General features: G+C 36.6%; 2 protein-coding genes and 2 long non-coding RNA genes across 24 annotated transcripts in view; 3 read left to right on the top strand and 1 right to left on the bottom strand.

Annotated features, from left to right (window-relative positions):
• Positions 1–2,765: 2,765 nt before the first annotated feature.
• LOC147543865 (uncharacterized) lies at positions 2,766–6,125 on the bottom strand. The gene is made up of 3 exons (XR_015224185.1): positions 5,919–6,125; positions 4,418–5,525; positions 2,766–3,386 (listed from the first exon to the last, which is right to left on the bottom strand). It is a non-coding gene; the product is annotated as an uncharacterized LOC147543865 (long non-coding RNA).
• A 3,037-nt stretch (positions 6,126–9,162) lies between these two features.
• LOC147543866 (uncharacterized) lies at positions 9,163–10,272 on the top strand. Its single transcript, XM_086635527.1, has one exon. The coding sequence runs from the start codon at positions 9,163–9,165 to the stop codon at positions 10,270–10,272; it is 1,110 nt and encodes a 369-aa protein (XP_086491653.1).
• Positions 10,273–15,104: 4,832 nt separating this feature from the next.
• LOC147543867 (uncharacterized) lies at positions 15,105–19,293 on the top strand. Its single transcript, XR_015223472.1, has 5 exons — positions 15,105–15,424; positions 15,930–15,989; positions 17,758–17,811; positions 17,936–18,041; positions 18,824–19,293. It is a non-coding gene; the product is annotated as an uncharacterized LOC147543867 (long non-coding RNA).
• A 544-nt stretch (positions 19,294–19,837) lies between these two features.
• LOC147543868 (CMP-sialic acid transporter 3-like) overlaps positions 19,838–23,816 on the top strand; it is a 5,078-nt gene continuing 1,099 nt past the window's right edge. For 2 of the 21 annotated variants that reach the window (XR_015239905.1, XR_015239902.1), the window contains exons 1-5: positions 20,247–20,338; positions 21,233–21,283; positions 21,792–21,850; positions 22,031–22,123; positions 23,067–23,123. Coding sequence is in view for 3 of the 21 variants with exons in the window: in XM_086674148.1 (XP_086530274.1) it covers positions 21,605–21,850; positions 22,031–22,123 (339 nt within the window). In the remaining 18 variants the exon portion in view is untranslated. Of the gene's footprint in view, positions 20,562–21,162; positions 21,851–21,984; positions 22,124–23,066; positions 23,124–23,816 lie in introns of those variants that run through there. The other 19 variants (XR_015239908.1, XR_015239906.1, XR_015239903.1 and 16 more) reach the window with 16 other exon arrangements.

Genomic DNA, 23,816 nt, shown 5'->3' on the forward strand with positions numbered 1-23,816 from the left:
GAAGAAACTCCCAATCGTGGTCTATGATCAAAACACTCGATCCTGAAAAGACGAAAATAACAAAAGGTCCTAAAGACCAACAAAACAGGCCCTAAAGACCTACATAACAGGCCCTAACGACCAACAAAGAAACATAACCTTTATTATACTAAGTAAATAGACAACTAGGAACTCTTTCTTCTCCGCATCACTCACTGGATCGATCTTTGATTCCTTAATACCACCATATGAATGAACCAGTTATTACCCTGTAATTAAGAACAACTTTCACCAAGAACACCACCGACGCCACCAATAGAATCCGACGATCGCCCAAAAATCAACGCCACCCACTGGAGATGATCATCTGATGGAAAATGATTATTTGGTACCAATATCTAATTCAATTAAAGGAAATTTAATTCCTTGCTCATGACTCGAATTTGTAGGTCTTGATTCTTGAGTTCTAGAGGGATAAGCTTGAGATCCAGAATTCTTAACACTATAGTAGTAGATCAAATGATTTTTCAATTACCACAACCGAATGGCTCTTTTGACCCAATTGAACTGTGCTATTGATAAACCGAATTAAGTTTTGTGCCATTCTCCAATAATCAAATTTAATCTATTGCCAAAAGTACTTACCCGCAAGTGATGAATAGTAAGGGCTATTGGTGGGAGTATTAAGCATTAATAATGGTGAAGAACACATCTGTAATGGTGAAGCACACATACAACCATGTAAAGAAATCTCCACAACTTTTCCCCTTCGAAAAATGTAGGTATATCTAAATCAATTGACTTGATCCTATTCTGCCAAATAATGGTGAAGAACACATCAACACATCTATAATTTAGAGAATGAAAACAAAAGAGACAAAAGAGATGGGAGAGAAATAGGAAAGAGAGAACCCTAGAGACTATTCATGGAGGCAGGGCCGTGCTTGGGCCCGTGCGGGCAGGGCGGCCGCACAGGGCCCCCCGCCGCTAAGGGCCCATTTGTAGTAATGGTCTGAAGCTAACGATACATATACGCTTAGAAACATAGGCTGACATGAAATGTCCCTTAGCTTAGATGGTAAGGAGTTTGGGCTTCCAACTTTGTGTCACAGGTTCGAGTCTCAATGCTAGCATATTTTTTTTCTCTATCTGGAGGAAAGTACTTCAATTGTGTGTTCAAGTTATTGACTCCTATGTTTTTTTTTTGTTTAAATGAGTTATTGACTCCTATGTAGTTTTCAAAAAGAAAAAAAAACAATATCATTTAATTTTAGATCGGTATATTTGTTTTCTCTTACTTTTGGTGTGACGCTAATTTTTTTTCTATTATTTTCTTATGTTTTTTCTCTTTGATCCATCAAGTATTAATCCGTTAGCCTATCTATAGTATATCAAATTATTTTGAGCTTGTTTTTTTTTTTTTATATTTTTTTCACAATTGACTATACAATAGGTCCAAAATAAAATTTGGCACTGGGCCCTCAAAATCTCAGGCACGGCCCTGCATGGAGGAAAAACTAAAAAAAAGAAGGAAAAAGGGGATCCGGCGAAGGGGAAGCCCTTCGCCGGAAGAACAAACACAGTTCTGGTTGAAGAGAGAGAGAATGTTATGGAGAGAGAAAGAGAATTTGGAGAAGATACGAGAACTTGAAAAATGATTCATTTTTATTTAGTTTTTCTTTATTAAAGGAGGGGAGCCCCACCTCTCACACTATACAAGAAAAAAAAAAAGTGAGAAACCCATTTTCAATTGCTAAAAGAAGAGAGGAAGGTGAAAATTTCTTTTACCTATTATTCTCTGCTTCCACGAAAGAAACTAACTCAAGACCGCGTGCCTCGACCGAGCCAAATGTGAGTTCCTTTAATATATTCAAAAAGGTGCCTTTAGTATCCCTGCCCAAACTAGTTATAACCAGCCAACCCATTAATCAAACACAAGCCCACCATCAATTACAATCTTATGTGAACAAAATTGAAAGGACCTACCGTTAATGGGTTACTTTACTTAAACCATCATTAATTTCCAACCTTACCATCATTAATTTTTACTTCAAAATTCAAATGCCACTGACCTTTTCTCTATAAGTCTATAACAATATAACCCGTGCACTGACGTATAAAAAACAACAGTCCACCAAGGTATCATCCCACCAACCCCACGGAAACCATTTAATGGGTTACTTCACTTAAACCCCAAATTCCTTATAACTATTTATATTTCACTTAAACCCTAAATTGCTTTCTATTAGTATAATTAAAATCAACTTTTCACTCCACCATCATATACTAATTTAAACCCTAACTCCAACCTAAATGGATAGAGTTGGAACATCTACACTGCCGAAGTTGAAGATGGATAGAGTTGAAGAATTACTAGCAAACATACTCTTTATATATGCTACACATATTAGTCTTTCTTGTATTAGTGTATGTTTACTATTCGTGGCAAGGATGAGTAAATTAGTTAGTCAAATTTACTTACGAACGTCTAGTTGTTGTATTACTATGGTGAGTTATCACTTTAGAGATGGTTAGTCTTTCAGAGATGTGTAAGATGTTTACTTATGAATGCCAATTTTATTTATAAATGTCAAAGTTACTTACGGATGTCAAGTTTACTTATGAATTGTTAGTCAAACCTTAGTGTATGTCAACTTTATTTATGAATGTCAAAGTTACCACTTTCATGTCTTTTTCTTTCTTTCTTTCTTGTTATCACTTTAGTGTATGTCGAACCTTTTGAAGTATAAGTTATACTAATACTTGGGAAACTATGGTTTAAAGCATTTATGTATTGCCCACAGTTTGATATTATTTAACATAAAAATACACCATGATATTGTTTATGTGACTACCCACAGTCTGATATTGTTCATGACTAGTAAAATGCAGTTGCAACATAAAAATAAACACTTCTTTAACATAAAGAAACATTCAAACATTGACACAATTCTTCGTATCTTTTTTCTCCCGGTGTTGTATCCCATCGACCGTAGTTCACATTAATCTTTGTGTACGATCTCGTTACATCTTTCCTCCATCTCCTAACAATGTACTTGTCTAGGATGACCGTAATTCTGTTCTTACATTATTGCATGTCGACACAAAATACCCTTAAATTCAAACAACAAACAATTTCGCCGAACTTCACATTGTTGAACATCTAACAGAACTTCGTAAGAAAATTTTTTCGAGCCTTTACCATATTCTTTCTCCACCTAAATAGTATACTCATAGACATTGACATACTCTCTACAATCCGCTATATCACAAGGCAATTTTCCTCTCAATTCTTCTTGAAAATCGCCAAATTTTTTAAGCGTGGACTTCTATCTCATTTGTTTTTCTATTTGAAATGGACTCACACATGACATTTCTAAATTGTAGCACCTAAAATCTTCTTTTTCCTATTTTTTGTTGTTTCCCTGGTTCTCTTTTAAGAGAATAGTTCTTAATCTTTCTGTTTCTTAACAAAACAGAGTACACCCACTTTTGTTTGTCTTTCTATCTGATAAATCAGAGAAAGAGTTATCTTCTAACAATTAAGAAAGCAACAATGATTATAAAAAGAAAAATCAAATGTAAAATATACGAGTCGAGGATACCTCTGTCCTTAAGACAATTTACACCCTGTATATCAGTACCAACAGTAATGGTGTATGTCTCCCAGGATAAAACAGATTACCTATCAAAGTAAAGATGATACCTCTTAGTTATGATAGTCTCACGAACTTTGTAAGTAATATGAACTTCTGAATAACGATCCTTAAACTCTAATGCTTGAAAATGAATGCTCATAAAATGCAAAAAAAAAACTAATGATTTGCTTGCTGAATTCTCATGGTATTTATAGGGGTATTGACACCACTTCGTATGGGTGCCTATAGATGAATGGATGTCGGGTTCCATGTTGACCATCAGATCTTAACGGATCTATTAAGATCTCGCGCATTGAACGCCCACCGTTAAATCATCAACGGATCTATCTGAAGAGCGCCAAATATCCTGACCGTCAGATCATATCTATGATCGTAAAATTCAAGGCTCCAATCGCTCCTCGCGAAGTGGAAAGTGCGTGCGGGCGCCCTAAACGCCCACGCCGCGCGTGCGTGATGCGTGGTTTGCGTGGTGCAAACCACGCCAAGCATCCCATCATCCCAACCAATCTATTATTAGTAACATAAGGAAAAGTCTATATAAGGAAGTAGAACTTTCCTTCTTTTTCCAATACAGTACTAATAATAAAACTACACCTTTGTAGTTATCCCTATATTTTTTCGAAGTAAATCAATGATAACTCATTCATATGAAACCGGATTCTGACAAACTTTATGTCTAAATTCTAGAGCTCGACGAGACGAATCCAATGGTCCATCCCGATCTTGATTTGGATAACGTTTAGTTGCCCAAATTGACAAAAAACAGATCCGGTTTCTACATTTTTTACCTTTATCCCTTAAAGCTGTATTTATTGTTCACCAAATAGTTTCAAGGTAGTTCTCGGGCCAACGTATCCCTCGAAAAAGGCATTTACACCTTCACTATGTTGAGTACTAAACATCGCAATTTGCATGGTTGCGTCTAGGTCCGTTATAATTCAACCTGAAGCTCTTTTGTCCACACAAGAAAGTCATGTCCTAAATAACCATGAAAATGATTCTGCATCTTCATTAGACAACAACCCACAACCCAATAAAATAGACTGCCCATGATGGTTCACTACAACAAACGGGGCAAAAGGAAGATGGTACTTATATGCCCGATAAGTCGTGTCAAATGTCACGACATCTTCAAATTCTTTATATGTCTCTCTGCTTCTCTTGTTTGCCCAAAAAAAAAATTACATAAATGAGACTTATGATTTACTTCCATCGAAAAAAATGAACCATTTTTCTTTCTCAGCATAGCCAAAAAAAATATTTTTGAATCGCCACAACACCTCCTTCCCCAAGACGTATCCTTCTCTTCTTTTCAATGTAATTTCTTGCGTCTATTTCGGTACATGAGATATTCTCATGTCTACCAACTGCCACCATTTGTTGCTTAAAGCTACGACTCGTCTTAGTCCATGTCAAATCATATATTTCGAGTTGTCGATCTACATATGAGATAATCTTTCTATTGCATCTATAATGGCGAATTTTGCCTGGACTAAGAATATAGTTATACTCAAGATTCACAACGGTAGTTTCCCATTTTCCATTAGCTAGTAACTTAGCGTTAACTTTTGCTTTGGATCCATTTATACTACTTGGTTGAGGATTATTAGATGTCGATTTATATTTTCCCCTTAGCACATGCTATTGCGACATATCATCAAATTCCTTGTAAGCTTCTCTGTGATGTCTTTTCAATTGGATGGCCCACTTTTTGGCGTAACGAAGACAATAATCATAAAACTCTTCAACACTATTAAACTCCATTCCAGATCTAGGTACTTTTACTTCTGTTTTGATCTAACATTGTATTTATCATTGTCGGGCTCATAATGCTCAAAATATCCACTTTGTGAACTTTCTGAAGTCCTTTCTCCACAGCATCAACGGCTAAAAAGTCAAAAACAAATTACGAAGAGGTAAATTCACAAAATATCTAATCAGATATGCAGACGAATGTCATTTAAATGGAAAACCGTTATACACATAAAGCTTAGTTCAAGCAAACTAAAGCTAGATATTGTCAAAATAAAGGTAAATACTGTTATACCTCAGATTTCTTCATAAATTTTCCTAATTACTTTAACAAAATATGACCAATAAACTAAAACTAGATGTTGGTAACCCTAATTTTGGGCAGTTAAAGAAAATAATGGAAAAATCTCATAAACCATACCTCAGATTTTTTTTACAACATGGCCTAATTACATTAACAAAACCTAAAACAGCAAACCTTATTTTTTGTTAAAAAATGAATAAAATCTAAACTCCCTAACTTATTACCTCACAAAATCTTGCGAATTTCGGGTGTCTTTTTGCTTCAAATCGACTGAATCTTCAAGAGAAATGGCTTCACCAACACTTTTCTGCGTAGGACAGGTACAATCTTTGGATTTGTCACGTTAAATGGTTGAAGAGAGGGAAGAAAATCATTTTTGTTCTTGGTCCGTCGTTTTTAGAGAGAGAAAGGGGTGAAGAACTGATTAGGTCGAGTGAAATTGGGAGAGGGAGGGATCTTTGACTTTTTGTAAAGAATGACCTGGACCGTCCGTCCATTCAACGACTCAGATTGATTAGAAGAGGAGGGACATAAAGCGAATGCAGTAAGTTTCACAGATTGAAAGCAAAAGTTATCATGTATTTCAACTTTAGGGCAACGGTCAAAGGTTTTTTGAGGAGAGAGAGTGAGCGCCCTGACGTCAGCAAGGCGATTTCTCCTCTCTCCTTTTTACCCAAATCTCATAACTCGATCAAACCCTAGCTCCAAATTCGTCTTCATTCAACCGACAATCCAGAGTTTAGATACTCTGCCTTTGAAAGATCCCAACTACCCACCCTCAATATTGCCTCTTTATTACTTCTACCACGCGAGATTAGCGATTCCCAAGCCAAGAAACTTTGGGATTGGGCGTACTTCAAGTCGATTGACAACTCAAGATCACATCTCGGCAAACCCTAGATCGTTCAGCTGCATGCAACCAACACGTAAAGGTACGTGATTATTCCACCAATCTTCTTTTAGCCGTTTTTTTCTTTATTTGCTGGTTTTCGAGTCTGTGCGTGGTTTTTTCTTTTTGTCGAGAGCTTTCTCTCTCTACGTCGGAGATGTCAAGCGTCACCACCACCTCAGTCGAGTAGTAGGATTCGAAGAGTAGCTCCTTCCCGAGTCCTTTGCATGCAATGATAATGATGATCTTTTGGCTCGTTCTTTCCGGCTCTTTCTCCCCTTCCAACCACTATTTAAACCAGCTTCGTCTATATCTTTCTTCCATCTTCTTCTCCCAACCCACCTGGTTCTTTAGACAGTTCCCTTTAATCATGGCCTCCCAATACTCTATCTCTACTCATGGCAAACTGACCATCAAATTTACCAAACCCTCATTCAAACAGGAGCTCCAACCCATTGACAACGGATTTGTAGCTCGATGGGTCTGTCCTTATGACGTGGGTCTCACCTTCATCAAAAGACTCCTTTTCCCTCAATCAAAGTTCTTCCGAGACTGTGATTACTTCCCTTCTGATGGTCCTGTGAATACATTCCTAATTAAGCCTAAAAGTCAGTTTGTTCTTGATGCTCTTAACTTTGGGCGACCTTGGATTCTTCGAGGTATGCTCCTGGTGCTTAAAGAGGTTGTTTTCCCCCTAACTGAGGCTACTGATGACCTGTTCTGTGAACCCATGAAATGCACTCTGTATAAGGTCCCCCAATCCCTCCAAAACAAAGAGGATTTCGATTTTATCTTTAGTTGCATGGGCAAAATCATTGACATTAAGCCTAGAAACTTTGGTCGTGTTAACAATAATACTGTCAGTGTCCATTTCATGTATGACATTCGTTCTCCTCTCCTTGGTGTGATTAATCCTATCTTCTCCGATGGTGAAAAAGTTATCAAGATTAGCTACCAAAAGTTCCCAGGAGCCATTTGCCAAGTCTGCAGAATAGTGGAGCATCCACTTAACAGTTGTCCAATCTTTGTGGACTCTTCCGAGGAAGAGTCAGATACCATCCCTGAGAATATGGATGACATGTTAGTGGAGGCTACTGATGTGCTTCCAGAGCCCCCTCAACTTCTAGCTCCTCCTCCCTCTCCAGTTCGAGGAGTTATCCCTCCACATCAATTGTTTTCTACATCTGGAAAGAGAATTAGAGAGATGTCGAGGCCTTCCTCAGCTGGTTCTGCAGCCACTTCCATTGCTGGTTCTCAAGAGGACTCGTTTATGATTGAGAATGACGAAGCCAGGAGACTTCTTGAGGAGTCGATGCTACTCACTCATAGTCTTAATATCCTTACCAATGCAGGGGACAGGGAGGAGGCTGCTCTTTCGATTTCTTCTACTCAGTAGTCAGTGTTTGGTGGTGGTGTCTAGTTACTATTTTGTCTTTTTTTCTTTGTTTTTGTAGTTCTTTGGTTTAGAGTGGTTGTGGGCTTGTCCTTGCTAGTTCTTCTGTTTCTTCTCCATCAGCCTGTGTCCAGTGGTGGACTTTTGTTTATGTTTTGGTGTTAGACTAGATTAGAGGTCTTGCCTCTGTATTTAGTTTATTTTGTGTTCGGTTGATGGAGCAGCAATTAAGTTTATTGTAAGCTTATATATATATTTGTGTATCTCTCGTTTGGTTATTTTCCTGTTTTGTTTTTTTTCCTTGATTCTCTCTGTTATTGTTTGAGTTCTCTTCTCTTGCTTTTGTTGCCGCCTGGTTATCTCTCTAGGGGAGCTTGCTTGCCTTTTAGATTTGCTAGGTTTAGTTAGGGTGGTGGGTCTTCTTCGTAGGAGTTTCTAGGTCTAGTTTTAGTCCTCTTGGTTGGCTGGGTGGTTCGATTAGCTGGGTGGTGCCTTTGTTGTTAGAGTGGAAGGTTGGGGGGTGCCTTTTCACTAGAGTGTAGGTGGTGGGTCTTTTGTTTGAGGGCTCTGCGTAGGGTGCTCTCAGGCGTGTTTTGTTTTATCTCTGGTCTTGGGCCGAGGGTGCTCCCAACAGTTTTAGTCTTATCTCTGGACGTGGGTCGTGGGTGCTTCCAGCTATTTTAGCTTGGACTCTGGGTGCTTCTATCTAGTTAGCTTTTAGGATCCAGGGACCCTGGTTTTAACTCTGGTCTTGGGCCGTGGGTGCTCCCAACAATTTTAGCATTTACTCTGGTCTTGGACCCCTGGATTGGGTTCTGGTTGTGTGCTTGTCACCAGCCTTGGCTTTTGGCTGGTGAGGTTTTGCTTCTGTTTTGTGTGTAGGGTCGGCGTCCAGTGGGCTTTCTGTTCTTTCGGGGGGTGCCTTCTGTCTGGTTCGGTTTGTTTTCCGGGTTCGGCAGTGGGCTTCGATTCCCATTGGGTTTTGGTAGGGTTTTTTGTTTTGGCCTGTGTTGTCCTTGGCCTCATGGAGATTTCTGTCCTGGCCTGGAATGTCCGGGGTTTCGGTAATTTTGCTAACCGTAAACACCTCTTCAGTCTTCTCAAAGATCATCATCCGGATTTTTTGTTCCTCTCGGAGACCAAATGCCTTATCACCAACTTGGAAAAACTTATCAACTTAAATAACATGTATAACAAGTTTGTAGTTGATCCTATTAAGACGGCGGGTGGCCTTGCTCTCTTCTGGTCTCCCCATTTTGAGGTTAAAGTTCTTCATGCGGACAATAACATGATTCATGTGCACGGGTCAAACACGGTGACAGAGAAGGACTTTTATATGACGGGTTTCTATGGAAGCCCGTACAGTAAAGATAAAATGAAACCTTGGAACACCCTGGCCGATCAAACCTCTAACCAGAATACTCCTTGGCTAGTGATAGGAGACCTGAATTGCATTTTTGACCAGTCAGAAAAATTGGGTGGTAAAGAGGCCTCTCAGTCCTCTATAATCCACATCAAAAATTTCACTAATATATTAGGTCTACATGACATGGGTTTTGTAGGCAACCCTTTTACCTGGTCAAATAAGCAATTTAATGGCAACCTTATACAAGAGAGACTTGATAGGGCTTTAGTCAATTACACTTGGCTCACCAGTTTTCCTCACTCCAAACTAACTCATCTCCCGACGCTTGGATCTGATCACAACCCAATTTTGCTCTCCACCAAGCCTAAATCTATTTTGGGCCGTAAGCCTTTTAAATTCATTAGGACCTGGATGTCCCACCCTAATTGTGCTCGCTTCATTAAAGATAACTGGATTAATCTACCTACTTCTATTCAAATGAAGCTCAACTCTCTGGCGATTAAATTGTCTAAGTGGAATAAAGAGGTGTTCGGGAACATTGATAATAACATTATAAATCTGACTCATAAGTTGCAATCGATTACTGATATGGAGATATTCAAAGCCACTTTTAATCAAATTGAAACTCTCCTTCTTCAACAAAAGAGCCTGTGGAAAGAGAAATCGAGAATAGCTAATATCAATCTTGGAGATAGAAACACCCAGTATTTTCATGCTAAGGCGACCACGCGTAACCGTAAAAATCAAATTATGGCTATTAAACTTGAAGATAACTCGTGGTCCAATGATGAGGAAGTTATTGCCAGGGCTTTTGCTAACCACATTCGCAACATCTCTACTTCTAACGGTTCCACTTTATCGGGAAATCTCAAGGAGTGTTTCAATTCTCAGATCTCTCAAGGCCAGAATGAGAGTCTTAATAGTCCCTGATCTGGAGGAAATCCGCAAGCCACTTTCTCCCTGAAACCGGGAGCGGCGCCAGGTCCTGATGGATTCCCTCCTTTATTCTATCAGGCTAACTGGGACACGGTCAAAGATGATCTCCTCCAGATGGTTTCCTCTTTCTTCAGTAATGTTGTGCTTCCGCCTATGGCTAATCACACGCATATCTGTCTTATCCCCAAAACGAAGACTCCTCAAACCCCCGCAGATTATCGTCCGATTAGTCTCCTCAATACGACGTACAAAATTATTACCAAAATCTTGGCTAACAGGCTCAAATCTGTTCTCGAGGAGATTATTTCTCCCTTCCAAGCGGCCTATGTCCCAGGTAGACAAATTACGGACAATATCATCATCAGTCAAGAGCTGGTTCACTCTTTTAAGAAAATCAAAGGCGCTAAAAGCTATTTTGGCCTTAAACTTGATATGTCTAAAGCTTTTGATCGTATTGAGTGGCAGTACTTGGAAAACGTGAGGATCATGCTTGGTTTTTCCCCTGGCTGGGTTAACCTTATTAGGGCTTGCCTTTCCACCAGCTCTATGGCAGTGCTTATCAACGGTCGCCCAGGTCAATCTTTTAACATCAGTCGGGGGATCCGACAGGGCGATCCGCTATCCCCTTTCCTCTTCGCTATTGCTATGGAAGGTCTCAGCCGCCTGCTAGACAAAGGAGATAACCCTAATCAGTTTCTTGGCTTCCCTATTGCTAAGTCGGGGCTTAATATCTCTCATCTTCTCTTTGCGGATGACTGCCTGATCTTTGGTCAAAACTTTTTAGAGAACATTCACAATCTTAAGAACATTCTGAAAGAGTTCAGCGAGGCATCAGGGCAAATGATAAACTACTCCAAATCTAATATCTTCTTTTCTAAAAACTCTCACCCTAAATTCAAAAGAATGATTATTAGAGAGCTGTAAGTTCACCAGTCGTCGACGGGCGACAAATATCTTGGCACGCACCTCTTTATTGATAGAAAGAAAACCTCTTCCTTCCAATCTCTTCTCTCCCAAATCAACAGCAAGCTTGCCAAGTGGCAAGCGGGCCTTCTTTCCCAAGCGGGTCGCTCGGTAATCATCTCGACTATCGCAGCGGCTGTTCCCCAATACCAAATGCAGTGCTTTGCCATTCCTAAAGGCATATGCAACAGCATTGAGTCCATTCAACGGACTTTCTGGTGGGGAAAATCCAAAACCTTCCATACTATTAATTGGTCTGCTATCTGTAAACCTAAAAAGGCGGGGGGCCTTGGTCTTCGTCTCCCCCGTCTGGATAACCAGGCGTTCCTTAACAAGATTAACTGGCGTATGATAAAGAATCCGAAGGCCATCTGGGTTCAGGCCCTCAAAAGTAAGTATTTTCCTAATACTCAAAAACCCTCGAATCCGAAAGCTAATCACTCCTGGCTGTGGAAGTCGATTGCTAAACAGTACAACGAGCTAGCTGATCTGATCTTCTGGGACATTAACAAAGGTGATAAAGTGAACATTTGGCAGGACTTCTGGATCCCAAATCACCCTCCCCCTATTATCAATAATAAGGAATCCAGTCTTACCTGGGTTTCTCAACTGATTACTAATGATAGTTGGAATGTGCAGTTATTGCAGGAATGCTTTGATGAGGAGGTGCAAAAAGCTATACAAAGTATTAATATTCACCAGAACGAAGATGATAAATCGACTTGGACGTTAACGAAATCAGGAAATTTCTCCATAAAAACGATGTATAACTACTTGAGAATGAATAACATGAATCATATGCAGGATAAAACCGACTGGTACTTTATTTGGAATATGAATCTTATCCCCCGAATAAAACTATTCATATGGAAGTGTTGCACAAATAGCCTACCTGTGAAAGCAAAAATAGGTAAATTTATTGGAAACTCTTACACTTGTGTTAATTGTGCAGAGGATGAAACCCTTGATCATGTTATGCTTCGTTGCACGTTCGCTAAAGCCATCTGGTTCCATTTTCAAGTTCAGACAGATCAAATTGGCTCAACCATGCAGTGGATCTTTCAATGGAAAGATCTGCAAGAGGAGCTTACTCAACTATACGCCAAAATCTTATGGTTTATCTGTAAAGCTCGATGTGAAAACTGTTTTAATGAAAACAAACAAAATCCGAGACAAATTATTGACAGAATCCATAACACTACAATTACTCCTCTCAATACAGAGACGACAACCAAACCCAAAAACAGAAAGAAAACCAAGGGAAGCTCTTGGATCCCCCCAGAGAAACCTTTCCTTAAGATAAACGTGGACGCCTCTTTTACTAACGTGACAGAACAGGCAGGAATCAGATGTATCATACGAGATGAAGAATCAAACTTCATCATAGCGGCAGCTGACTCTGTTCGTTGCCAAAATGCTGAAGAAGGTGAAGGTTTAGCTATACTCCACAGTATGAAATGGGCCTTAGAATTGAAGATTTCACACATCCACATCGAAAGTGATAATCAATCTTTGATAAATTTTATTAAAGGTCAAAAAGTGGGCATCCACTGGCAGACAGAATCAACTCTACAACAAGTACAGACCCTCAGAAATCAACTCTACAGCAAGTACGGAATCAACGCTCCAGCTGACGCGCTTGCCAAATGGGACGAAGGCATACGAGCAGGACAGTGTGGAACTCTGTACCATCGTTTATTTCTGCTTTAAAGTAGCTTTGTTTTATGTTTTATGTATTGTATACTCTCGTTTTTAGTTAATGCTATGTTTTGTTTCATCAAAAAAAAAATGTATTTCAACTTTTACACGGACACTTAAACATGTCAAGCAACCATTCATTAGGTCTAGCGTAGGTATAGGAGCACCGAATAGCATTTCTGTTTTTTTATTAGTTTCTTACCAACAGTAACTTACATTAAATATGAACTTCCAACTCAAAAATCATTTCCTTCTTCACCACCTACCTCCAGCAGTTGTTTCCAAAAACTTGATAATGAAGGTTGTTTAAGATGGTTTTAAAAGGAAATCTTTCTTCCTCCTCCACCACCTACCTTTGAGGTTATGGTCATTCTCATATAAAAATATTATGAATCAAATCTGAGATGGGTTTGCAACCATAAGAGCATAAAAATCAGGATTTGAGATATCAGATGTTATAAGAAAACAAATGAATTAATGACTATGATGTCCATGATGAAGAAAGATGGTCAAAGAAAGATAAAAAAATTGTTCAATCTAGAAACTATGTCCAACAGGTCATTGGATACGAGTTGACGATGATAAACTCAGAGAACTTTCTTCTTAAGAATCTCACTGCTGAAAAAAATTTGAAAGAGTATTAGGTAATAAAAAAAACTTTAAATGTTGAGTTCTTCATGAAAAACTTTAAATGTTTGCCTTCTTTATGAAAAAAAGTGCTCATAGTTTTGGTGTTTACAACTTTTGTTCAGGAAAAATTACAGACTAAAGATTAACACGATAACTTTTTCCCTCCGAAATTTATAATTGGTAACATTCATTGCAATAGCCTAATCAAGACAAAAATAAATAAGAGTTTACCTATTCAAGATAATACTGCCGAAAAGTTGAAATGGAAGATGAACGAGTTCAAGTTTGAAGAGAAGAAAGTTACTAATAAAAGAAGGGTTATTTCCCAAATAGCCCCTAACTTTGAGACCAGCTTCCTGCCTAGCCCCTAACTTTATGAAAAATTCCCAGATGGCCCCTTTTTTCAGTTACCGTTAGAACACCGTTAACCAGTCATCATTCTCTCTCCTACATCTCATCACCTCTCTCTGCCACCTCATCTTATCGCCACCTCATCATCTTCACCGACGAAGGTCGCCGACCGGTGACCTTTAAACGAAAAAAAATAATTTATTTTTTCTCTCCTCTCTCTCTAAATATTTTTTTCCTCTCTCTGAAACATATCTAAAGAGAGAGGGGAAAAAAATTTATTTTCTTTCTCCTCTCTCTCTAATTTTTTTCCTCTCTTTCTAGAAGAGAGAGAGGAAAAAAATTTAGAGAGAGAGAGGAGAGAGAAAATAATATATTTTTTTGAAGGTCGCCGGCCGGCGACCTTCAAAGGTGAAGATGATAAGGTGGCGATAAGATGAAGTGGCAGAGAGAGGTGATGAGATGTAGGAGAGAGAATGATGACTGGTTAACTGTGTGTCTAACGGTAACTAAAAAAAGGGGCCATCTGGAAATTTTTCATAAAATTAGGGGCTAGGCAGGAAGCTGGTCACAAAGTTAGGGGCTATTTGAGAAATAACCCATAAGAGAACCCTAAAAGGGTACGCCTTTTTTTTCTCTTAAAAAACAAGATATACTTTTCCCTCTCCCTTTTCCCTCAGTAAAAATGACTTGTTTTTTAAGTCAAAAGTTAAAAAATGAACTTTTACAAAAACCAGTTTGTGACTTAATTGAAGTCATACATATTTGTCTTGTCAAACAAACTTTTCTTCTTTTTTACTTATATAAGTTAAAAAGTAACTTATTTTTGAGTTGCTAAACGACACCTTAATTGGATTCTTATTTGACTATTTTCATTTGACGAAAGGCATGTGATTTTATTCATCTACTTATTTTCTCTGTTTACTCGACCTATAGTAATTGGTTGTTTGGCAACAAAAAACAAAAAGTAAAAGTACTTTAACTTGTAGTAGAAGTCGTTTTACTTTAAAAAAGTCAAAAATTATTTAAAGGTAGTTTGGCAAAACACTTGCTTATAAGTCAAAAAGTTAGTTTGACAACAATTTTTATATTTTTGTCTTAGTGTTTTCACAACGTACTTTATTCTTATCATTGTTTATCATCCTTAAATTAATTCATATTATAATGAGACATAATTCTCACTCCTAATCTATAAAACAAAACAAAGATGATTTTGTCGACTAGGACAAAATAAATGCTCCATTTTGCTGATTAGGATCCTAATAGCCGCCACATGTACTAAGTAAAACTCTTCCATCTGAGATGAAATCCAATCGTCAGTAGTCCAGGCAGACCAAAAGCCCTTGTGGTTTCTGTTGACTGTTCCGTTCTTTCTTCCAATTCCTAACAGAGATCTTTGTCAATGCTCCCTAACGCCCTAATCCCCTTGGTTCCATCCTTGAAGATGACTATAAATATGCTTGAGAAACTGAGTAATCACCATCCTTCAAAATTTCTCTGTAGATTGGTAAGTTTCCAAACATCTCTCTTCCAATTTCCTATTTAGTTTTTATTTAGTTTCTATAGAGAAATTTTGCAGTTGTTTTGTAGTTTGTTAGTTTGTTTCTATACAGAAATTTTGTAGTTGGTTTGTAGTTTGTTTCTATAGAGAAATTTCTGTTGAGAAATTTGTAGTTGTTTTTGTAGTTTGTTTCTATAAAGAAATAGTTGGTTTGTAGTTTGTTGTTAGTTTCTTTCTATACAGAAATTTTGTAGTTGGTTTCTACAGAGCAAATTCTGTTAAGAAATTTTTAGTTGTTTTTGTAGTTTGTTTCTATAGAAAAATAGTTGGTTTGTAGTTTGTTTCTATTGAGAAATTTGTAGTTCGTTTCTAATGGTTTATATTTCAAACAGTTGCACATAACATGTTTGACAAAAATTCCCAAATAGATTATACCGTGCTAAATCATAATTCATTGTTTTGCTTATGATCATGGTAATTTTAGTTTGACTCTTTTACATTTTGTATCCAGGGTTTACGTATTGCATCCAACAGTGTTCTCGACATCTCCAACTTCCATCGTTACACATAGGTTAGTACTATTGTCAACTTCCAAATAATGTTTACCGAATGTTATCTCTTGAATAGCACAATTATCCCGCTAAATAATGTTACAAAAAGCTAGATATATTCATGTTCTTTGAAGAGATTGATATGATGTCAAGGATATTACAAGCTTTCTAGGCATCATAAGAAAACCCTGTTTTGATTTCATGTTCCTTAATGGCCTTGGCTCAGTTGTCATATAGAGTAAATAGGTTTTGCAATCTATTTGACTATATATGTGTAGTAAGAAATTAGTATAACAGAAACACTACCTCATATATGTAATGTCAATTTCCTCCTCTCGGACAGTCTCTTACACAGCACACCCATAACAGAACACTACAAGATAATTTCAAGCCAAATTACAACTACTAAGAGTAAAGAACAACAGTAAGCATAGTATGAACTTAGACAGCTTTAAGTAACGACGTACCTCTTTTTAGTTGCTTGGACTATCTCTGTCAAGTCAGCTCCATGAGGACCCCACGGTTCATCATTTGTTGCATCCAAGACCTTAACAAATAAAATTGAAATACAATATCTGAAAATGTATATTGGATTAAGAGAATTATATTGGGATAAAGAATATGTGATTATTTATATATGTAGTTTAAACTACCGGCAAGGGCGTAGGTACTTGGAGACCATCCCTGGCTGCAGCCAGGGATGGTTTTCCCAAGTACCTCAAAAATGATAGTCACAAGTACATGCAGCCAGGGTGATTTTCCTATGTATCTCAAAGATACACCTATTGTCATTAAGTAACAAATAGCTTAGTGGTGAGTTCAACAAAAAAAAATAGCTTAGTGGTGAAGCACTTACCTCACACACTTGAGGTTTTGAGTCCAACTCCCATCCAAGTACATTATTTTGCTATTTTGTATTGTCTTTTCTTCTCAATACTTGGAGTGCACTCATTTGTTTTCTTAGACTTATAACTAATTTTTTACTAGTTCTATTATTTCAAATAATATTAATGGTGATTAAAGTTGTAGGTTACTAATTGAAAATCTGATTTGTGTCTGGAGTTTCAACTCTCAGAAGATATGATTTTTTCCCATTATTTAAAACGAATAAATGCTAATCACTAGTATATATTTACATTGTAATATTTATTAAGATCGATCAAGATTAATAAAAAGTAGTGGTGTATTCCGCAGATAAATGTGTGAAGATCAATTTTGTCAACTTTCAGTTTTACTCCCGCTGCATTGGTTCTTTTATGCTTCAATGGAATAAGATTGTACTACATTTACCGTGGATTCGTAAGGATGACAAAATTACATTAGCAATAATCTCTGTAGTTTAAATCATTGTTAAGAAATCCATTATTCTTAGTGTTAATAAAAGTTTTAGCGGTTTAAATCATCGACTGACTTTTGGAGAAAAATATTAGGATACATGCTCGTTAATTAACTTAGTTAACCAATTGTAAGTACACTAAACTTACGTCTTCCACACAAGAGATCCACGAAAAAAAATGGTTTCTTTTCTACCATTTGTTTTATAGCAATTTTAGGCTAGTCAGGTGTGATTTCGAATCCTGGCTCCGCCCTTGACTACAGGTTGGGAGTTTTGTTCCTTCATGGGCCGATGAAATGAAGATTAGTTTTTCCATGTTGTGAGCCTGTTGTCAAACCCGGTACCCTATCGATATTTATCCATGATCTCCACTTATTATTGTATATCTTGAATTTTAGTTTCTCTTCCATGTTTATCGATATTTTTGCAGCTTATAATGTTATGTTAACCAGTGCAAATTAAAGATATGAACACTAGGGAATTTGAGGTGATTAAGGTGACTTCGGGTGAGTGTTGTATTGGTTGTTGAAGATTTAGATACAATAAATTGTTAATAGCAGGTTGGGTTTACTGATTTCCTTATTATCAGCGTGTTAACAACAGCGTATTATCATCATGTTTTCTGGACAGGCCTCCTGATTCTTCATATGCTATAGCTCAATTGATTTAATCGAAAAAGGCTTGTGTAGTATTGGTCAAACAAGACTCATGGTTACTTCTGATGCTTTTTTTATTGGTCCATTTTCTTAATCCTTTTGAAACTGCATGACTTCATATAGAAATTTGTATAGCTTTAGCTCTTCTATTATCTTTGTCTTCACTTTTTATAGCTCGGGCAATAGTTATTCTTAACAATTTCGATTTATTGGTGTCCAATAAAAAAACTCAGGCTAAGGCATCATGATGTAGTCCAGCATAACATTTCTCTTCGCTCATTGTGCTTAAAATTCCGCTAACAATGAGTTTCCTAAGTGTTTATTCTTCACCACTGACCAGGCGGTTCTTATTGAGACACGTATACCCTGTTTGATTGAAAAAAAATAATATTTTGAAGGACAATTGATTTTTAATGGTGAACAATGGTAGCTTTTCTTAACTCTAAAGTATATTTTCACTTTTGGTCTCCAAATGAAAAGAAAATAATTATTGTTTGATATTTTCATTATGAGGTCAATGTGGAAGTCTTGTCTGTTTTACTGTTTACCTCTAAATTTTATTTTGTCATTTATTGATTACGTGAATCCCTTCACTTTTGCAAAATATTACTTTATGATAATTGATAAGCAATAATCCTGAATTAGGTTTTTGTCATTCTACAAAAACAAAAGTAAATTTTTGTCCGAAAGAAAATTTATAGCGTTGCCACTTGTGTCTAACTTATGAAGACCAAGACTAATAAGCTTTTGATTTCATGTCTACAGGTAGCCAACCATATTCTCCTAATATGGAAAATTAGACGCTATTATTGTATGTTTATTTTTTGTGTTTTTTACTTCACATTTGTATTTGTGTCTTCAGGAGTTCTTAATTGTCCTGAAGTGAAGAAGTTGCTCTGTTCTGCCTTCCATTATTACCTCCTCCATCGACTCCAACTGTCACTACTTCTACAACATCGAAATCTATTTTGTCTCTGTTTTCGGCTTCAAACAAGATATGCAGACGTTTTTTTCTTCTTCTTTGTTGTCTTCGCTACATAGAGATAGATACATCATCCTTAGTTACGAGCCAGAGGATTAGAAGAATAGAAGGTAGTCTTTATCACTTGAGATCAGACATGAACTCAGTTAGATTTTTAAGGGTTCCCAAAAAATCCTATTGCCGTTGCAATAAAACTACATGTATTCCATAAATTTGTGAACTAAAATAGAGTGATGGACAACTTTGATCAAGTAGGATCAACATGGTTGAGAAAGCGTGAACTTGTGAGTGACAATATTGAATATTGTAGTAATGGAATATTATTACAATAGTTAAAATTTCCTTCATTATGTGTGTGCAGGTTCAGCTTTCTGAATTGCTTTTGATTATTGATATCCAAGAAATATTTTCCAATGCCTTTTCCCTTCTTAGAACACATTGCAGCAAGTTGGGACGTCGATAGAAGATGAATTATAATTGGTTATTCTTATAAGCTTCTAGCTAACGAGAAGACACAAATTAAAAAAATGCAAATTCAAACTAATCTCAGCAAAGGTCTCCAAAGATGAAAATCTATGTAAGTAATAGTAGATACAGGCTATAAGTTGTAAAGTAGTAAAGTACGTGATCAACAAAATTAACCGTGCCGGAGGCACGGGTTATACCTAGTTATTATACAACACAGATCAATATGACTAGGACACAATTAATACGAATACAATCTGACTGGGACAAATCTTGACCGCCCCATTAGCCAACTCCAACAAAATCCATTCACATTCAATCTATTATACAAACACAATCTGACTAGGACAAAACAAATCTTGTCCGCCTGAACAGCCAATTCTTGCTAAATCCAACGGCATTCACTATATAAAACCCCTTCGTTACTCTCTCTCTCTCTATCTCTTTGCCAGAAACGGATCCATTCAATGATTCATTCCCCTCATCTTCCTACTATATCTGTAACCTTTAAAGCTTCCATTGAAGACTCAAATAATTCTCTCTCTTCATCTACCCTTTTTTGTAACTGGGTTGGTATCACTTGCTCAACCACAACTCCTCTTTCAATCATTTTTCTGAATCTACAAAACCTCAATCTTTCTGGTCAAATCTCTTCTTCAATCTGTCAACTACCTAATCTTTCTCAGCTAAATCTTGCTAACAATATCTTTAATCAACCAATTCCTCTTCATCTTTCTCAATGTAGTTCTTTACAAACACTTAATCTTAGTAATAATCTCATTTGGGGAACAATTCCAGATCAAGTTTCTTTGTTTAGCTCATTAAAAGTACTTGATTTAAATAACAATTATATTGAAGGAAAAATTCTTGAAAATCTTGGATCTTTGAAGAACTTACAAGTTCTCAACTAGGGTAGCAACTTGTTTGCAGGTAATCTTCCTTCATATATTTTTGGGAATTTGACTGAGCTCGTTGTTCTAGATTAATCTGAAAACCCTTTTTTGTTGATTGAACTACCTAGTGAGATTGGTACACTTGAGAAACTTCAGCAACTATTGTTATAAAGATCTGGTTTTCATGGTTTAATTCCTGATTCATTTGTGGGTTTGCATGGATTAGAGGTTTTAGACCTTTCTCATGAACAATTTAACAGGTGAGATTCCTCTTGGATTAGGATTGAGTTCTCAGAAATTGAAATCTTTTGATCCCCAAATCCTTCGAAAAATGCTTAAATCTTGAAAAATTTTAAGTTCTGAATAATGGGTTTAATGGAGATTTCTCCAATCAATTATGGTCATTGCCAAAAATTAAGCTAATTAGAGCTGAAAATAATAGATATACAGGAGAAACACCTGATACTATATCCATGGCAACACAATTAGAGAAAGTTCAATTAGATAACAATAGTTTTAAAGGTAGAATTTCTTAAGGTCTTTGATTGGTTAACTTAAGAGTCTATACCGGTTTTCTGCATCTCTTAATAGTCTCTATGGTGATCTTCCTCAAAACTTTTGTGATTCTCCATTAATGAGTATCATAAATCTTTCACACAACTCAATCTCTGGTAGAATTCCTGAGCTTAAAATTAGACAAATCTGTGTATCAATCCCTGGTAGAATTTCTTTGGTCAGATAGATGGTTCACTAACTATTTTTTTCCACCGAATATCATTTATGTGGAAGCATTTATATGTCCATATACGGCTAGACGAAAACAGATTTTTAGTCAATCCTTTACTTTTTTTTCGTTATTAGGTTCGGTTCATATGATTTATGTGTATAATCTGTAAACAATCAATTGCAATAAACTCTAGCTGGACGATAGGTTGCATGGTAATTCTCATGTTCCATTAAGAACTAAGAATGTACGGATAAGGTAACCTCTGAGCTCCGACTACAATTGGTTATCAATTTTAATTTGTGCAAATTTAGATGGGTTCAAGGATGTATTGCTACTATTGTATATATAGTTGTATTTTAGGTTCAGATATTCAATATTTAAATTTTGTATGGCATTTGTTTCGGGCCAAGTTGTTTGTTGATCATTGGTCCACAAGATGCAAACCGAGGTTTTATCCCCTGCACCCATAGTATATGAATATACAATGCAATGTTATGTCTAAACCTTATCTAATGGGACGTTTACGAGAAGACGAAGTGAGGAAGTTCTAGGTTGTACCATAAATCTACCATTAGGATGTTTTCTATGTCGAACTGCTTTGAAATGGATATGGAAGCGATGCATTTCTATGTCTCACTAATTCTGCTTTTATCGTTTTTCTTACTTTTTTCCTTGCTCGTAATTTTTTTTATGCCATTGCTTTTTTTTTTTTACTTCGAGTTTGATTGCATTTGTATTTCTACTCTACGAGCATTTGATGCAGGGTTACCATCTTTTTTCTTGGTTGGAGTTAATATAAACCAATTTGTACAGTCTCCAAAGGTATAACATCTTTGTAGCTAAAAGTATTGGAGTCACATTTGTCAGATTGCCAAAATATTTGACAAAAATTCTCATTTTGTTGAGAACTTTAGAGGCTTCTCATTGGAGTTTCTATGTAAGAAGTTTCAGACAATATTAGTATAATATTTGGGGTGCTTTATATTGGTTTTTATGTCCAAGGTGGAACAGAAGTTCAAGTTTAGTCCAGTTGGTGTGAACTTCTCGACCGAGGCTGCGAAGGTTCTCTTTGCGATTGTTATGCTCTTCTTTCAGGTAATTATATTTGTTAGTTCTTCATTCTTAACTTAGAAATGGATCTCTTGGTTTCTTATTTGTTTCTATTTGTAGTATGTGGTTTATGCTCTCAAGCTTAAATGAAAGATGAATATCGTATCTGCTGCAGGAGATAAACCTTTAGAATGAGTTCTGTTATGTTTTATTGTAAGAGAATGTTTAAAACTTAAGAAGAGTTGGGTCTCATTTTACCTCTACAATCAAGTAAAATTTAAGAAGAGTTGTATTTGACCGAATGTTATTTCTCGTTAATGAGGACTTTTGGGCACGACAGTTTCAATATTGGGTGGTAAATGATCAAAGCTGCATAGTAAGTTTTGATAACAAAAGTCTGTCTCAATAGAATGGATTGAGTCACAAGGATGGGCATAATACCTGAAATCTCAATTTCTCGAGCTTATCGTTTTTGACAGACCTAAGAATATGAGATTGTAACGTATTTGAGAAAAAGACTTCTTTAGTTGGCGAAAAGAGTCGTATATCAGAAAAATTAGCAGAGATGTTCTTGTCAAGTGGTCATTGATGTTTTTCCAGTCTAAAGGAGCGAAGTTCTATTAGCGCTCTTAGTAACTAAGCATCTTGTATTTCTTTTCCTATGGGGAACATCAGTGATATGTGTGAAGTACAATTGTTGAAGTTATTGCATGCAGTGAAATTAATATATCAATTCTGATCTATCAGTATATTTCCCTTATTGTGAAAACATTTGTTTTGTCTTGAGACTGTTCTTAATGGGCTAAACCTTTAATACCAGCTGCATATCAATAAGATTGAAAATTAGAGTAATGGCTTTGCTTATTGGCTCATCATATGATTGACTACTCTGATATTATGCATGCTTAGTAGATATTTGAGGGCCACCCTTCTTTTCATATTTTCCGGAAACACTAGGAATTATTTGTCTATGCTTCTGATTATGCAGTCTAGACGCCAGAAGGTTGGGGAGAAACCTATATGATCGGTTTCCACATTTATGCAGGTAAACCCTAAGCATTTCAACATGATTGAAAAACATATGCTTTTGGGTCATTTGATTTTATCGTTTGCATAATGTTGACATTCAGTCATAATTGAGTTTTTTCTGTGTTAAGTGAAAGAATATCTTCAAGACATCACTCTTCTGCACTAAATTGTGAATCGATGAGTTTGGCTTCGTCATCATAGGAATGAACTGAGAATCTAATAGTTTTCTCAGTCATTTCTAGAGCATTGCGATATGCTGTTCAGCTTGTGAGGCTATAGGTTCTTGCACCATCTATCCTGCAAGAAAACTTTATCCTACAATTTCAACAAAAATAAACTAGAAAAGCCCTTTCTAACTTATGAAGTGACATTGTTATTCTTTGTTACTGCTTTAAAAATATAATTATCTGACATCAAACGACTAATGGAGGATGTATTCTATAGGGATATTATTGTTCTTCTGTATTATTTGTTAAAGGAGATACTAAACAGTATCAATATAGAATCTTCCTAATGGACTTTTCTGAATATTCTACTTTCTCCAACAGTTGTGATTAGGTATAGTGAAATATTAGTTTAAATTAAAGTACGAGGTTGCACTTCATGTCCTACTACTGATCCATGCTTACAACGTTGTCGGTCAATGACCAAACAGTTCCCAAAAGAGTTTGGAATCCTTAATTTGTTCCTTTAATGCTTTCTTTATCTT

The sequence above is a fragment of the Eschscholzia californica genome, unplaced genomic scaffold (genome assembly GCF_041429995.1).
Source record: "Eschscholzia californica isolate CP2 unplaced genomic scaffold, dmEscCali1.0.p SCAF_4, whole genome shotgun sequence".
Lineage (NCBI taxonomy): Eukaryota > Viridiplantae > Streptophyta > Magnoliopsida > Ranunculales > Papaveraceae > Eschscholzia > Eschscholzia californica.